Source organism: Python bivittatus, unplaced genomic scaffold (assembly GCF_059951505.1).
Source record: "Python bivittatus isolate LINGU-HERP-01145 unplaced genomic scaffold, Pbiv_v1 ctg000020_np1212, whole genome shotgun sequence".
Classification (NCBI taxonomy): Eukaryota; Metazoa; Chordata; class Lepidosauria; order Squamata; family Pythonidae; genus Python; species Python bivittatus.
In genome coordinates, this window is record NW_028277030.1 from 105,713,768 (window position 1) to 105,731,128 (window position 17,361).

The 17,361-nt window shown below is 38.0% G+C and overlaps 1 protein-coding gene across 1 annotated transcript in view; it reads right to left on the reverse strand.

Moving 5' to 3' along the window:
• The window catches only part of GALNT14 (polypeptide N-acetylgalactosaminyltransferase 14), a 281,280-nt gene that overhangs the window by 87,114 nt on the left and 176,805 nt on the right, over positions 1-17,361 (reverse strand). The window contains exon 3 of the mRNA XM_088145870.1: positions 10,875-10,973. Within this exon, the coding sequence (XP_088001996.1) occupies positions 10,875-10,973 (99 nt within the window). The remainder of the gene's footprint in view (positions 1-10,874; positions 10,974-17,361) is intronic.

Consider the following 17,361-nt stretch of genomic DNA (forward strand, 5'->3'; position numbering starts at 1 on the left):
AAAAGAGTTAGACAAGGTTGTATACCCTCTCCTTATTTATTCAATCTGTGGGGTGTTTATAGACTGAGGGAGGTTGGAAAAAGATGAGCATGGTTTTAAAACTGGAGGAAGAGACATTGATGACCTTTACTATGCTGATGGCACTACTCTGATAGCTAAAAATGCAAATGATCTGAAAGCTGTAGTAATGAAAGGAGCAAAGTGAAAAATGGGATGATGATTAATATAAAGTAAATCAAACTAATGACAACAGATACAGCAACCAGCTTTAGAACCGACAAAGAAGATACTGAAGTGGTGGAAAAGTTCTGCCTGTTAGGACTGACTATCAACAGTAAAGGAGGCAGCAGTCAAGAAACGTAATAGGGCAGTAATGAAGGAATCTACAAGATCAGAACTGCACAAGCAGTGGTTTTCCTTGTGACACTCTATGGAAGCAAAAATTGGACTCTGAAAAAGCAGAATAGAAAGAATAATGACACTTTTGATCATTGGTGTTGTAGAAGACTCTTGAGAATACCATGGATAGGAAAGAAAAGAAATTAATTAATCACAGAACAAATCAATCCAGAGTTCTTGAGAAGTCTATAAAGTTGGAAAGGTATAATGAAAGAGGGGGAAAAAAGCAAAGTGCATGGACAAAATTATTTCAGTGATGGGTGCACTATTAGGAGACCTGAAGAGCCAAGTTGGGGGATAGATCATCCTGGAGAAAGTCCAAGATGGAGAAAGTCCACTGATGTGGTCACTAATAGCCAACACTGGCTTGATGGCAGATAGATAATCAATCAATCACTCAATCAATCAAGTCTATGGTATATTTCTATGCAACTTCTGTTATACATGTTACATTTAAATAGAACACTAAGCTGCTATATATTTTCATATAATTTTTCAAAATATCATTAATTTTTACATCAGTTTCAGTGTACAGAGATTTTTAAGTATGTTTTAGATGAGAAGACAGGGTAGCCAAAAAACCCTCAACTAACTGCTGCTTTTCATACTAAGGCAGAGTCTCTTTGGAGGATCACAGTATTTCAATTCAAATGAATTCTCTATTCCCAGTGAAGACATTTTGCTGGACACCAAGATCATGTGGTCAAGCTTTGACCAATGATACTCTTATGTGAGAGTTCCCAAACTGAAAGCTCATAATACTCGTAGGTATTATCCAGGAAGGAGTGCTCATTAAACCAAAGCCTAACTACACCTGCACGTAAGGAAGCACTTACTTCCAGCCACCAAATGTGAACATCGCTGATCATCCCAAAGAATATAGAGAGTGCAGGAAGAAAACAGGAGCACTCAGACATACATACTAAAATATGTTCAGATTATTCTGATTTTTATTACTTTTCCAATGTCTACAATCCATATACCATATATACTCACACATAAGCCCATCCGCAAATAAGCCGACCCTCAAATTTTTAACCAAAATACCATGAAAAATGTGCCGCCTGCGGACAAGCCAATCCATATTTTTCATGGTACTTTGGTTAAAAATTCGAGGGTCAGCTTATCTTCCGATGGGTTTATCCACAAGCATATATGGGAAATACGGGTACTTTAAAAAAGTATTACCATATATACTCATGGATAGGCCCATTTGCGGATAAGCCGAACCCAATTTTATGGGTGTATTTTGGCACTTAAAAGTCTTGGCTTATCCATGAGTATATATGGTATAATTAATTCTCCTAACAGACTCATTTACATCAAATGAATATCGTAAGAGCTGTAATATAGAAAGCTACTGTTGAACCTTCAGAACAGATATTTCAGGCCAACACTTTGATTGCCAAGTTTCCTCCACCATACATTTTCCCTCCTGAAATCCTCAGGTTTCAGAAGAAAAATTTGAAGTCATTCCTCCAGAATAAACCAGAATGATTTGCTGGCTCTTGAGATCAAAAAGAACCTAAGTCTCAGCACAAGGCAATGAGCTGCAAACAGCTTCAAGAGGCCCAGTTTCTGGAATCAGGATAGAGGTAGATAAGCTCTAACTTCAGTGGCACATGCAGATACTACCTCCCCTGTTTTCTTTTGGTTTTTTGCAATCCCAAGAGTCCACTCCAACTGCACTACTGAATCTACCACCATACAACCTTTAGTGTAAGCTCTAAATTAGACTTAACACATTTACCAAAAAGAGAAAGAGCGAGAGAATATACCCACGTGACAAAATTCTGGAGCTCTCCCTTGAAAATGTTGGCTTTGCTCATGTGGGTAATACAGCCTCATCCATTTTGCATTACTGTGCTGCCAAATGTAGCCTTCAGCACCTTCTAAACATGTTAAGTATGGTCTCTGGTCACTAAACTTTGCCCACCCCTATCTAAACCACCCACTCAAAACAGAATATGACCTTGTATCTTTTTAATTCCTCAGAGGTCTAGAGAAGTCCAAAGGATGCTTAGACAAACAGTGACATCTTAAAATCCAACAGCCTATCATAACCCAGGGACTGATACTCACTACACATGTGAGTGAAGGGCATACCCAACCATTACGAGTTCTGATATCAGCAGTTCAAGCACAAAGAGAAATCTGCTTAAGTGGTAGTTTGGCATTTCCAATTTAGCAACTGTAGAATGTTGGACAGATTTACTTTTGTACATCTAGCCAGCAACAACTGGAACTGGTACTGTGTGACAAGAGATGAAGCAATTAAAGGTGTATGAAGTAGCGTTTCACATTGGTGATGAGTGCTTCAGAAATCCACATGGCTACAGAAAGAAAGTATGTAATTATGATTGCATTAGTGATGTACGTATTTCAAACTCCCTGTTATGTTGTCACCCTCCTTAAGATTTTTTTTAAATTTCTATATATGTATTTACTTAAAAGCATCTTTTAATGTTATAGGCTTGCTTTGTGTTTTATATCTGTTCAACTTTTAAACTTATTTTTATGGAAATTTTATTGTATTGTTGTTATATTTTTGCCCAAGTCTGTTAAAGGAGTAGGTAGCATATACATTTCCTAAATAGATAGACATACAGACAAAATCAGACATATAGAAGAGTAAAATTGCAATCCTATGCACATCTAGTGGGGTTAATTTCAGTGTAATGATGCAAAATCCTTTTCTGAAAGAAATTACTTTCTCAAAGACATTATCCTATATCCCACTTTGTCTTCTTTCTCTTCTTCAACTCATACACTCTCTTTTTAAAGTCTGTTTGTTTCCCATCTGTCCTTACATTTTTGTAGGTAATTTGTCTTGCCTACTGACTGACCTGCTTTCTTTCTTTTTTCCTTCATACTCTACAAATCTTCTCTTTAATTAAATCCTACAAATCTCTATAACCATAACATCCAGGGTCATTTTTTTCCTGGGTTCATAGAAATGAAATCCATTTGATTAATGCAGTTCTGTGTTTCTTTGGAGACTTCAAGTGCTACATCTAAATGACTGAAGAGCTCAAAACTGCTGTAATATTAACCAACATTATTCTTTTCTTATTAGAAACTGGGCAGGAAATGAGAGTAGAAATTGATCGACTTTCTCCTAAGCAGATCAAAAGAACCAAAAGCCAACATCTCCATTCTAGGCTGTGCTGCCTCTTTATTTAATGACTAGCTGCATAGATCGCAACACGTCAAAAAGAAACAAGCCACATTATGGATTAGTGTCATGCTCTCAACCAATGTCTTCTGTCAATCTCATTTGCTTTTCATCATTATTCAGAAGTCTTGCATTAAACATTCCTTGTTCCTATCATTACTAACAGCCGCATAGTTAAAATGAGCTTTCCTTCAATATCCTTGGGCATAAGTACATATTTAAAATAACTTTAATCTGACTAATATCAAGCCAAACCTTTTTAAATCACCTTGTTTAAAATCAACTTCACCAGAATTCTGCAACCTTTCCCAATCTTCAGCATCATCATGCTCTCTCACATCCAATTGCTGAGGTACCCCTCAGCCAACATAATCCCAATGCTGCGATTTTGCAGCATCTTCTGCAAGATCATCACATTTTTACAAGTCTTCAGTTAGAGCTTGTAATATTTCAACTTCATTAAAATATTGGCAACAATTTTCTAACTGCTTCCTGACTTTTTCAGTATGCATTCTTTCACTGATTTATGGCCTTACTATATTATATGTATGAATGTATGCATGTATATATGTATGTATGTATGTATGTACGTATGTATGTATGTATCTGGGATAAAGCTATGACTGCATCACCATTCAGGGCAGTTCCAGCTTCCAACTGTATATCCTATAACTTCTCATCCAAATACCATCCCACAATAGAAGCTGGAATTAAGGGCCTTTAAAGAAGACACATACATTAACCAATCTCTGCCGGGAAGCTATTAGTATCCTATAGTTTGAAGAAACAGTATCTTTCTTAAAGGAAATGGGCTATATCCAGCATTCTGCAATGGATTTCCATTTACCCAAGAATCCTTCCTTCCTGCACACCTGAAATCTTATTTAGTGAACCTCCCCTCACTAAATAAGTATGTGGTCAGACATACTCAGATATATAACTGATATATATCAGTTATAAAAGATATATAACTTTTGACTTTACTGGTTTTGTTCTCTGTATGCAAAAAATAAGTTATATAATTCAAAATGAGTTAAAATATGCATATTTCCTCATTATATTTAATCATTTTTGTTTGATATTTTGGTGCCTTCAAGTAGTGCTCACTCCTGGCAACTGCCTGGACTAGCCCCTGCAGTTTTCTTGGCAAGATTTTCCGAAGGGATTTGCCATTGCCTCCTTCCTAGGTCTGAGAGGGAGTGACTGGCCCAAAGCCACCCATCTGATTTCATGCCTAAGGCGGGACTAGAACTCACAGTCTCCCAGTTTCTAGCCTGCTGCTTTAACCACTACATCAAACTGGCTCTCAAATCTATTTATATACAGGTTCTTAAATATCATTACTGAGTCCAAAAAACTACATGGGATAGATGAAAGTTCTATCCTGTTTCAGCAATGTACACCTATATTTATAATTTCCTGCCTTACTGAAATGTGCATGCTATTCAAATTCTGCCAGCATGGTGGCTTCTCTTGAAGAATACAGTATGACCCAAGCTTTACACATCTGAACTTGTATGGGTATGGGACTGAGACGGCATTGATGGCTGAGTGACGGTGAAGATGATGATGATGATAATGATGATGGCATTATCCTTCTGGACTGGCTCCAGGAGCTGGAGGTGGGCAGCACAGTATTGTGCTAGGTCTCCTCCTTCCTCTTGGGTAGTTCTACTTCGTGTCACTAGGGGAGGAGAGGTCTGGACCATCACCCTTGTGTTGGAAGGTGCCTCAGTGTTCGGTGCTTCCTCCTCTCCTGTTTAACATCTACATGAAGCCGCTGGGGGAGGTCACCTGACAGTTTGGGGTGAGGTACCATCAGTATGCTGATGTTACTGAACTTTATATATCTACCCGAGGTTGCCTGAGTGATACCATGGAGGTTCTACCCCAGTGCCTGGAGGCTGTGGGGACCTGGATGGGGTGCAACTAGCTTCAGCTAGCAAGACCGAATAGCTGTGGGTTTTTGGTTCCGGGGACTTACCACCTTTAGTTCTGGATGGGGTTGCACTGACTCAGACAGAAGCAGTGGGCAATCTGGGGGTCCTCCTGGATTCACAGCTGCTGCTTGAGGAGGTGGCATCCATGGTTTTTGCACAGCTTCAGATTGTGTATCAGTTCTGTCCATTCCTGGACCAGGAAGCCCTACTCATAGTCACTCATGCCTTAGTGACCTAAAGATCGAACTACTGCAATGCATTCTACATGGGACTGCCCTTGAAGAGCATTCAGAAGCTTCAGCTAGTGCAGAATGCATGGCACGGGCAGTTAGCAGGGCTTGTGCCTTAGCATGTTTGACGCCACTGGTCCGCAAGCTGCATTGGCTACCATTGTGCTTCTGGATACAACTCAAGGTGCTGGTTGTTACCTTTAAAGCCCTTAATGGCTTGGGGCTAGGTTACTTACAGGACTGTCTCTCCCCAATTGTTCTACCTGTCCCATCCATTCCAGCAGGAGGGGCATACTCCAGGTCTCATCAGCTAAGGAGTATCAGCTGGCAGGGCCCAGGAGGAGAGCTTTTTCTGTCATGGCACCCTACCCATGGAATGCCATCCCTCCAGAGATCATATTGGCCCCATCCATGTTGGCCTTCAGTAAAGTCCTGAAGACATGGTTCTGTGCCCAAGCGTGGGGCGGACCCCATTGCTTGGCTATGTTAAATGTTGGCTTTGTGATCTTTTTTCCAGCTGCTGTGGGTTTTATATTTTTCTATATGTTTTTATTGTTTTTAATACTGTAAGCCACCCAGAGTCATGTTTGTGAGATGGGCAGCTATATAACCGACCAAACAAACAAACTTTCTGTACAAGCAATCCTGGTTTCCATTCAATGATACTATGCAGAGATATACTCAAGGCACAGAAATAACTCCATATGAATTTAGATCCCGAACATCCTTTGCCATCTTTACCACCCGCATCCCCAGTGCAAAACAGCTTGTAATTTTCACATTTGGAGCCTTCAGAATGAATCATTGGTGAACAGTCTGCATTCCAGCAATTAATTGCTTGAGAAAGTATGGGATTGCTTTGAATAATGAATGAGCTTGGTAATTGCACGATCTGCTCACAAAGGACTTGCCAATAGAGAAAGGTAGGAAAGGGGGCTAAACAATAATAAAGTAATCACTGATGATATGAATTTCCCTGATTTCCTTCCCCCAGCAAAACTGCAGATTTGAAATGTACAACCTTCAAAGTGTGCAACCCAAAGACCATCAGGCATTTGAAATATTTAACAAGGCAGAAACCTGTAACAGTCAGAGCACTTTTTATGTAATTCATGGGTATGGCAACCCACAGCCTCCCAGAGATCATGTTTGGTTGCAATAAGGCACAATTTTGGCAGCACAATTTGGCCTGTTTTCCAGGTTTCACTGTAGTTTTTACAAAGAATGAAGCTGGAAGAGCAGAACCAGGAGTTTCTACAGTACAGAGGCTTATAATGTCAGCACAGGTCAGGTGCCTTCCAAGACCATCAAGAGAATGGCGAAATACCTAAACTCAGAAAGCTGGGTAGAAAAAAACCCTAGAATTTAAAGCCTAGGACTCCTGATATAGACCAGGACCCTATATATGGGATGTCATTCCTATTAATACGGTGGGAAAATCTGCATAGGTTCTTCTTGTCTACAAAAAAAGGGACTATTTTTGGTATCCTGAGCCTTCTATCAAGTAAGCTTATTCCTGAATAAGTTGATAAATATCTGGAAAGCTGAGATTTACAGCTATGATTATGTGAAGCCTAATAATTTTAAGGGTGGGAAATAAGAGTATATGGTCTCTAGGAGTGGATTGTCAAAAAAGATTCTTTTTTGCAAGATTGCATGGTTGTGTTACTATAACCTTACAATAAAGGTAGCATTAGTACTGATGGTTTTGATTTCTTGTCTGGACTACCTTGACGGGCTGACATCAACCTTGCGAGTCTGAAAGCACTTCTCCCCTCCCTTGCCCTCACTTTCTAGAGAATTAGGGAGGGTCCCTTCTGAGGCACTTTCCATGCCCCCATTCCTTCTGGGGGCTGAGATATCTTTTGTCTGGCCATTGTCTAGGCTGCGGCTCTTCCTCTTGTCTCCCAAGGTTATTCTCACAGCCCATTACAATATGTCAGTACACTGCATATACCTTCTAGGTGGGCTACGGACAATGGTATTTTGGCCTGCAAGGTAGTCATTAGATCCTAGTTGGCCCAGAATAGCATGAACATGCTTGGGGTAAAACAGGATTTTGATTGCACTTGCGGCATATTGACCAAACTATACCAAAACTGACTGGTACTGTTCCTACCATTGGCATAGAATTGATGTATGTGCTATGGGTGTGACTGAGGCTGGTAACCCATCTTATACCTTCTTTATCATACTAAAACAGTCTTAGGTGGAAGCCTTGATTGACCAAAGCATGGTCAGTATCTATGGATCCATATGATTACCAACATGGTATATGGAAGACTTAGCATATACGAATGGTAAAAGAAAAAGAGCATGGCATAATGAAAGAAATGAAATATGCTGTGTCTATAAAACTATAAAAAGAGAAAAAGAAAGGATGCAAAAGATTAGAATGCAAATAATTCAATCTTGTGTAGTGGAATATTGATAACTATATGCAGAGAAATGCAGGTATAAGTTTAATTACGAATAAAAAGGCTAAAGTGTATGTCAAAAAGTACATACTGGTGACATCTAAGTTGTGGATGTGTATAAAAGTAGGAATCCATAGACTGGTGATAGTTACATATTAACACTTCAATGAAGGGTGATAATAGAAAGAATTAAGTTGAGTTTTAGGACAAATTGTGCAACCTTCTGAATTAATTTGATCCAAGGGGAAAATTATTCTACTAGTGACATGACTAGATGAATGGGAACAAGGCAAAAGAGTACAGAAAAAGTGGTTAGGCTATTAAGAGACCCAAGAATGAATGAGAATTATGACTGGTGAGTATCTGTTTAGAAAAAGGGTTGTTTTGAACAGATGGTTTAAGCATGACTGTTCATATGTACATACAGCTAAGGAATCAATATAAATATAAAAATATGATAAATTAATTCCCAACAAAATAAACAGAGGTAGATGCAAGAAAAGAGAATGTGGAAGCAGAGGAACAGAAGAGATACTTGGAGTAGAAGAAAAAAATATTTCAGTGCCAGAAAGCGTGTGAAGTTATGTCAATGAGAAACATGAAAAAGGATACTTGGTGGAATGAAGACATGAAAGAGGCCATGGATGAGGAAAAAAGCATATAATAAAATAATTACTGCAAAAAGGGGAAAAGAAGAATACCCTAATTACAATATGCATTATATAGTGAGAGAAAAAAGGTTGCAAAAAATGTCACAAAAGAGAACTGGGCAGAAATTTAAAAAAAAATCTTTTTTAAGTGGCTGACAAGGACTAAACTAGGAGCTTCCATCAGAGTGAATGGAATTAAAAATAAAACTACCGAAATTATTTGGGATGCAACTGAAGTGAGGGAATGCTGGAAGGAGTATTTTTGAGATTTATATAGGAATGACAGTGGTATGTTGAAGAGTAGAAATGAAATCAATGCTATAATTATTAGTATCCAATAAAAAATAATGAAAAGCAGTCATAAATGCTGTGAAAAACAATATGGCTTGAGGTGTGGAAATTGTTTGTGGAGAAATGTTAAAATATGGATGTGGTGTGTTTATGAAAGGGCTGTGCAATTTGTTTAATGTGTATGTGAAGACTATATCTACGTTTGATAATTGGAAAAAGTCAGTTGTTTTCTTACAGAATGGAAAGGGTAGGAAGAGTGATTGCAAAAACTACAGAGGGATTACTTTGATAAGTGTTCTTGGGGTGTATCTGGCAGAATATTGGTCAAAAGGGGGCAAGGGGGGAAAGTAAAATTTGGGAAGCACAACGCAGCTTTATGCCAGGCAGGGAATATGCAGACCAGATTTTTGCTTTTCAGCATATCATTGAAAAAGATATGAAAGTGAGGAAGAAAGATTATTGTACTTTTATTGATTTAGAGGAAGCATATGACGGCCTTGTATTAAGGAATAAATGTACAGGTAATGCTTGTGGTGAAGCGAGGGGTATGCTAGTTGGGGACATGAATGTATACGCATTTCGGTATGCAGATGATGCTCTGTTGTTGGCTAAGAACCTGAACGATTTGCAGTGAACATCTGATTGTCTGATGCAATGAGGAGCATTTGAAAATTAACGTGTCAAAGACCAAAATACTTGTGTTTGACAGACAAGATGGAGTGAATGATTGCAAGTTATACATAAATGGTGAAAAATTAGAGCACACGGATTGATTTGCATACCTTGGTAGAATGTTCATGAAAGATGAGAAAATGGATAGAGGAATTTTAAGACATGCAAATGTTGGTGGAGGGAGAGTGGGTCGTATGAGGTCTACTGAGAGGAATGAATGTTTGTTAAAGAAGCAAAATGGTTGTGTTGCAGCTTTTCCCCACTTTGTGATATGGAAGTGAGTTTGGGGTACATAAACAAAAGCAACTTGAATGCAGTGGGAATGGAGTTCTTAAGAAGTAAAATGAGAAGAGACAGGGTCAAGAATGAATGAGTACTGAAACAATGTGGATTAAGTACAGAAGTGAATAACCAATTCAAAAAAAGCATGTTGAGATAAGAAGTTTAAAGAATAAAAGGTTGTGTATGAAGCAATGCGCAGATGTGGTAGAAAACAAGGACGGTTTGCCAGGTTAGAAAGCTGAGGAGATGTTTAATGAATGGAGTTAGTATAGTTTTGGCTATATTTTGTTTCCGTTTTCTAAACTCATATGATTAATTCCTTAAAATTTCTTACTCCTTTTCTGCGCTCTGCTTACTCCATAAGGGTACAGCCTCATGGTTATGTATGCATGCTTATCTGGTGGTACCTCTATGTCCATGGCAGCTGACACAGTCATTTTTACTTATAGATTTTTTTTCCTAGCTGTTTTTCCTGCAGGTGCAGGGCCTGCTTTTTCGGATCAAGCAAACATTGAGCCATTGGTTGTGACAGGAACTGACCAACCAGCTTGTAACCTGATCCTGATGTTGGGGGCTGAGGTAGAGTGACTGGCCCAAAGTCATTCATCTGGCTTTCATGACTAAGGTGGGACTAGAACTCATACTCTCCTGCTTTCTAGTCTGGTGTCTTAACCACTAGACCAAACTGGCTCTCTAGTCATTTTTACTTAAAGATAACTTCAATTATTTTTTTTTAAAAAATGGTAACTTTTATAAAATACTTGAAATCTTGGATGATATTCAGCTCTCCGCTTTGCTGTCATGTGAATAAAACTTACCTTCTTATCGTCCTTAGCAATGTAGACCGAGCTTCATTATGAAAGGTGATAATGATGCTGGTTGGTGGAAGATCTGTACGATAGTGTAAAGTAGTGCATCTGAGTGAAGAAATAAAAAAGTATTACTTAATCTATGAAAAACTTAAGAAAGTATTATTCAGTAAGTCCCTTTCTTAACAGAAAATGTTAGGCAACGTGCAATAGTGTAGTTGAACCGAGAACTGATAATAATGTTGCTATTTTATATTTTGAAAAAAACTGAGGTGATAATATAATTATTTGGAGACTACAGACCTGTTCTTTGGTGAGAAAAGAATCAAAATATCATTAAGTCAGACCTCAATCAGATCTAATTTGATAAAAATGTGAACCTGTAGTGACAGCGATGGATCCAAAAACACACTCAAACTAGCAACCTGAACATAAAACCCTCCTGATCAAATTAAACACCATAGAGCCAGACAAACATTTCCATCATGCCTAGATTTAGATTCATTTTATTGGCCCACAATCAATTACAGTGGCTGAGCATTAGTGCAGAATACCGAGTGACTCAGATGGAGGAGATGAAAAGGCACACAGAGGTCATAGGAACATCATCCACATATTGATGTAGCCCTTGAAGTCCCCTCTGATGCATATCTGCTGAAACTAATGGCAAAATCTTCTGCCTGTTTAAAATGAGGAGCAGATTAAAATGGTAAGACAGGCCAGCACAACTCGTAGAGGGAAAAGGGCCACTTTGCTACATTAAAAACAATTGCGGGCCGCAAAGGAATAGCTGGCGCACCAATCAGCTGTTCAGTGGCTAGTGGTGCAGTGGCAGCAATGGAGCTGGCAGTGCCAGCGATGCCTGGAGGTGTTTCAGTTGCCTGGCAGTATGTCTTTCAGGGAGGAGGTGGTGGTGAAAAACTAGGCAACAGCAGCTTCATTTGGCGGCAGCAGATTTGTTTGAGTTTTCAAAGAACATCAACGGGCCACACCGGGCTGCTTGGTGGGCTACATGCAGCTTGAGGTCCATGTGTTCCACAAGCCTGCTGCAAGGTAATCTTGAAAATAGCTGTATCACAATTTTTAAAAAGTAAATCGCATAATTCACTGCAACAAAGCCCCAAAACGAATATGCGGCAATGTAATTGTATTCATACTCTGGTACTCAGCATCCTCCAAAATTTTAAGTGCAGCCCTTGCCCACTCCTGATGTAGAAGTTAAATGGCTTCTAGATAGACAGACTTCTCTGGATCCCCAGTATCATAGAGCTACACAGCCATTTCCTATCACCACTTCTGAAGTTAACTATTCAAGCTGAAGCACAGCTAACCTAACACAGCATCTCTCCGATCCTAAGTAGATAGCCTCTTCAGAAGAATGGATATTGAGTTCTGTAAGAGAAGGGGGCAACCAAAATGATTCAAAAGCTAGAACACCTCTTCTACACAAAAGGTCTACTGCACTTGAGTCTTTTAGTTCAGTCTACAGCTACAAAAGGAGAGACACAGTAGAAGAATATAAAATCATACATGATGAAAATGCGGACAGAGAAGTTTTCTCCATCTCTCACTGTGTCAGAACCCTGAGTCATCCACTTAAATTAAGTGTGAGAAGATTCAGAAACAACTAAAAAAAACCCACTTGTTAAATGCAAGACATAGTTAAGCTATGAATATCCTGCCATCAGATGCAATGATGGTTACAAATTTAGAGAGACATTAAAGGAAATAAGAAACACTACTGGAAGATTCAACTATTGGTGGCTTCAAGCTTTAATGTGGGTATAGTAACTCATGAATCACAGGTAGCATATCTTAACTACCAACTGTTGGGAAGCAACAGTGAAAGAACAGCCATACTAGGGAGCTTCCCCAATGCACCTACTAAATCAATAGGCTAGATGGATCTGTGGATGGATCCAACAAAGCTTTTGGATTCTGTTTTCTCTGTCTGTCCATCCATCCAATACATTTAAAAAATGTTCTGTTTGAAACAAACTCATAACACAATTTTGATTTATCTCTTTTGTTCCTCTTTTTAAATAAGCTAGTCAAACATTATTTTCAAATTCTTGAGAGATCATGTTCCTTGGTATCATGAGATGCTTATTTTGTTTCTTTTTTCTCTTCAAAGCATTTTTTTTCTTTTATCATTGACTGTAACAACCTATCTTGTACAATTCTAAACCATCTAGTTTGCTACTTCTGTATCTGTAGGGGTAGCTGAGCTGCTGTAAATTCAGGGCAGAAAATATTCCAGACTAGGTCTTTATATCACCTTGTATTTTAGAAACAAAGCACACCCTAAGCAGCCTTATTTGTACTGCTTCACTATTAATAACCATAACTTGTAATTCAAGGTTCATCCATACATCCTGCACAGCCAAACACAAAAACACCCCATTAACTGTTTGTCGAGGACATGAATGCTTGATGTTGTCCTTTAACTGGTCCCAGATCTCCGTGAAGGAAGTCTCTGTCTGTAGTTTTTTTCCTCCACTGCGAAAACAGTGGGGTTTTTTCCCCAATTCTGCCAAGACAAGCATATGTTGAGCAGTCACTCTGAGGTGAATTGGTCCAAGATAAGTTTAGCAAAGCAACCAGACTCTCCTGCCAAGCTGCTGACATGTAGGTAGCACTTCCTCACAGCCCTGATAGATGCTGGCAGCCCTGCAAAAAGTCATGGACACCTTTGCCATGGAGCCATCAGACGCCATCAAAGTGAAGCTGCCCGTGGGTCTCTTCTGCTGTCACTCATGGGCAGCTTTCCCAACTGGGTGTCCCTTCCATCTGACTTCCTTGTGGAAAAGGAAGCCAAGTTCTCCCTATAGGGGAAAACAAGTCTTTTTGGTGCAATGAATACTGGCACTGAAAAGACCCAGTTACCTTCCTTCTCTCCCTCTACTTTTAGCCTCTATTCTGCTTCTGGGTTGTGTCTGCAGCAGAAGCAGCAGGAGGAGAGAAGCAGGGGAGAATGGCTCCTTTGCTGTTAGTTCTCTGGTTCTAGGTTGTGATCACAGTAAAATTGGACCTGGCAGCAGAAGATTCATGGCACCAAAGGAGGCATTCCTCACCCTGCCTCTCCTATTCCCACTTCTGGTGGAGACAGATCCCGTACTATGCTTTGTTGCTGGGGCAGATTAGAACTTGGAAGTACTACCAGCATTTCCTGAAACTGGCATGTGGAAGACAGAATTATCAGATTATTTCTGAACAATAAGGTAAGAAAGGATGGGCTTGATTTACAAGGATACAGATTTTGGACAACTGGATAACTTCTTAACAATAAGATCTGTTTAACAATAGATATCTTTGGGAGGCAGTAGACTCTCTCTACCTGAGGTGTTTAAACAGAAGGATAGCCATCTGACAGGAATGCTGTATAGTGGATTATACAGCATTCCTGACAGACACTGGACAGCCAAATATTGGTCCCTTCTAATCTTTATATTCTATGATAAGTAAAATAGAAGAAAGTGATTTTTCAAAAATCAGAATTACATAGAATTGTGAATTCTGGGGAATATAATGAATGTGTAAGACATTAACAGATAGCTGCCATGTTTGGGGCCCACACCCTAAATTCATAACTTGTGCCCCCATCCATAGCTCTATCAGGTCATTCTGGACCTGATCCACGAGAACAATTGTCTCACATTCTTCCATTGTTTCTATAACCTGTTTAGTATTCTGTTCGTTAAGCTTCTGAAAATAATACCTTATTGCAAAAGATGAATTCAATCCCCTCCGTTAGCAGGATCAAGAATAGGAAGGCAAACTCATTATGGTTTTCTAAATGTACAACCTAGATTTCCCTGCCTTCTTTTTTTTAATGTAATTTTATTAAAGATTTTTTAAAAAGAATATAAAAATACAAACTAATATAAAGTAAGAAAAAGAGAAGAAAAAGAAATCAAAAAGAAGTGCAAGAAAGTAAAAAGAAAGTAAAGAAAAAATAGAAAAGAAAGAAAAAAGATACAAAGAAGTAGCTTCCAATTTTCTTTACAGCAGTTATAAGTACAATTATAAGTTACCTCTACTCTGGTTACATCATACCTCTCTTCCTTCTATATTCTATTCTGTTTAACCATCAAAAGCATAAATCATAAGTTCATTTTTTTCTGTTTTACGCAAAAAGACTATAAGGGGTTTCCAGTCAGCAATAAATGTAGATGTTGCCTTTTCTTTGATCAAAGAAGTCAGTTTAGCCATCTCAGCAAGTTCCATCATTTTCACCAACCATTCTGCTATGTGGGTAATACCGAATGTTTTCATCTTTGTGCATACAATAATCTCGCTGCAGTTATCATGTACAAAAACAGAGTTTCATGACTCTTTTCCAACTGTTTATCCATCAGTCCCAAAATAAAAACCTCTGATTTCAACTGTATTTTAATCTTTTAGTTCCTCTGAATCAGTGTATATATTTGGATCCAGAATTTTCTAGCTTTTTCACACATCCACCAATGATAAAATGTCCCTTCTTGTTGTTCACATTTCCAACATAAATTTGAAGTGCCTTTATACATTCTAGACAATTTCTCTGATGACAAATACCAACGGTACATCATCTTATAAAAATTCTCTTTAGGATTATAACATAATGTAAATATCAATCCTTTCAACTACATATTTTCCCACGGTTCCATCTGAATATTATAACCAAAATTTTTACACCACCTTTTCATACAGTCTTTCACTTGTTCTTTTCCTGTTTCATATTTTAATAAAAGTTTATACATTTTAGCAATTACATGTTCATCATTTATATACAATTCCATTTCAAACTCAGTCTTAGAATGTTCAAAACCATACATTCTTTTGTCTCCTTTAAATCTTTCTAATAATTGTAAGAGAACCATTGACAATTATATCCCTCTGCCACCAGTTGTTCTCTTGATTCTATTTTACATTCCCCTTGACAAAATTCTAATATCTCATGATAGATTAACAATTTGTGCTTGCTTATTATTTCTCGTCTATAATATGCTTCTTGTGCTGAGAGCCACAGAGGTATTTTTGGGCACAAACTGGGTTTGTATCTACTCCATCTTCTCAATATGGCACATCTAACATAACGCTTTTTAAAATCCACATTAACCTTGACTTTATCATACCACAAATATCCATGCCACCCAAATCTCAGGTCATGTCCTTCTAACTCCAAATGCCTTCTGTTTCGCAGCAGCACCCACTCTTTCATCCAAACCAAACAACAAGCTGCAAAATACAATTTCAGATCAGGTAAACTCAGTCCTCCTCTTTCTTTTGCATCTTGCAACACCTTATATTTAACTCGTGAGTTTTTTTCCCCTGCCACACAAATTTAGATATAGCCTTCTATCATTATTCAAATGGTGCATCAGTTGTAAAAACAGGTATGGTCTGAAACAAAAACATCATTCTACATAAGACATTCATTATCACCAAAATTCTCCCCAACAATGACAATTGTACATTGTCCCATATAAACATATCTTTTTTAAACTTCATTCCATATCTTAACATAATTATTTTGAAATAACATACAGTTCATATTTGTCATAATGATATCCAAGTATTTTACTTTCTTCTCAATCTTAAAACCCGCTTTATTTTTTCATGTTTTTTTGTTAACATCTTTGTCTTCTGTTTATTAATCTTAAAACCTGCTAGTGCACCAAATTCTTTTAATTTGCCCATTAATATTTCAATTCCTTTTGAAGGATCTTCCAGAACCAACACCAAGTCATCTGCCAAAGCTCTTAACTTATAAGTTTTTTTTTAAATCTTTACTCCCACAAGCCTCTCATCTTGTCTTATATCTCTTGTCTCATATCTTGTATTTCCAAAACTAAAATAAACAAGAGAGGAGACAGTGGGTATCCCTGTCTGATTCCTTTTTGTATCTTACAGGGTTTTGTTAAATCTCCATTAACAATTATTTGTGCTTTTTGTGAAGTGTAAATCAATGTTATCCATTTTATGAAGTTCTCTCCAAAATTCATGTCTTCTAGAACCTTAAAGAAAAAAAATTGTCAAAGGCCTTTTCTGTGTCTAAGAAGATCAATGCAGCTTGTTTTTCATTACGTTGCTCCATGTATTCCAAAATGTCCTTTAACTGTCTTTTAGGTAAAAACCCACATTGATCCTCATGAATAAATTCTTGGAAATTTATTTTCAATCTATCATCTAGGATTGTTGTGGACAACTTGTAATCATTGTTCAGTAATATCAGTCTATAGTTTTTTGTTAAAGTCAAATCTTGTCCCTCTTTCCAACTTTCTGGCATCTTTTTCGCTGTAGGATAGAGTTCATCATGTTTTGTAAAGTTTGTAAAAGTTCATCCTCAAAACAGAACCTGATAATCCATCTGGTTCAGGAACCTTTGCTAGTTTAATCTTTTTTATAGCTTCAGAAACTTCCCTTATTGTTATATTTCCCTGCCTTCTTCTCATAATGATGTACTTAGTTCTGTAGCATCCCCTTCAAAAGATAAAAGACTTTTGTTAGCAGA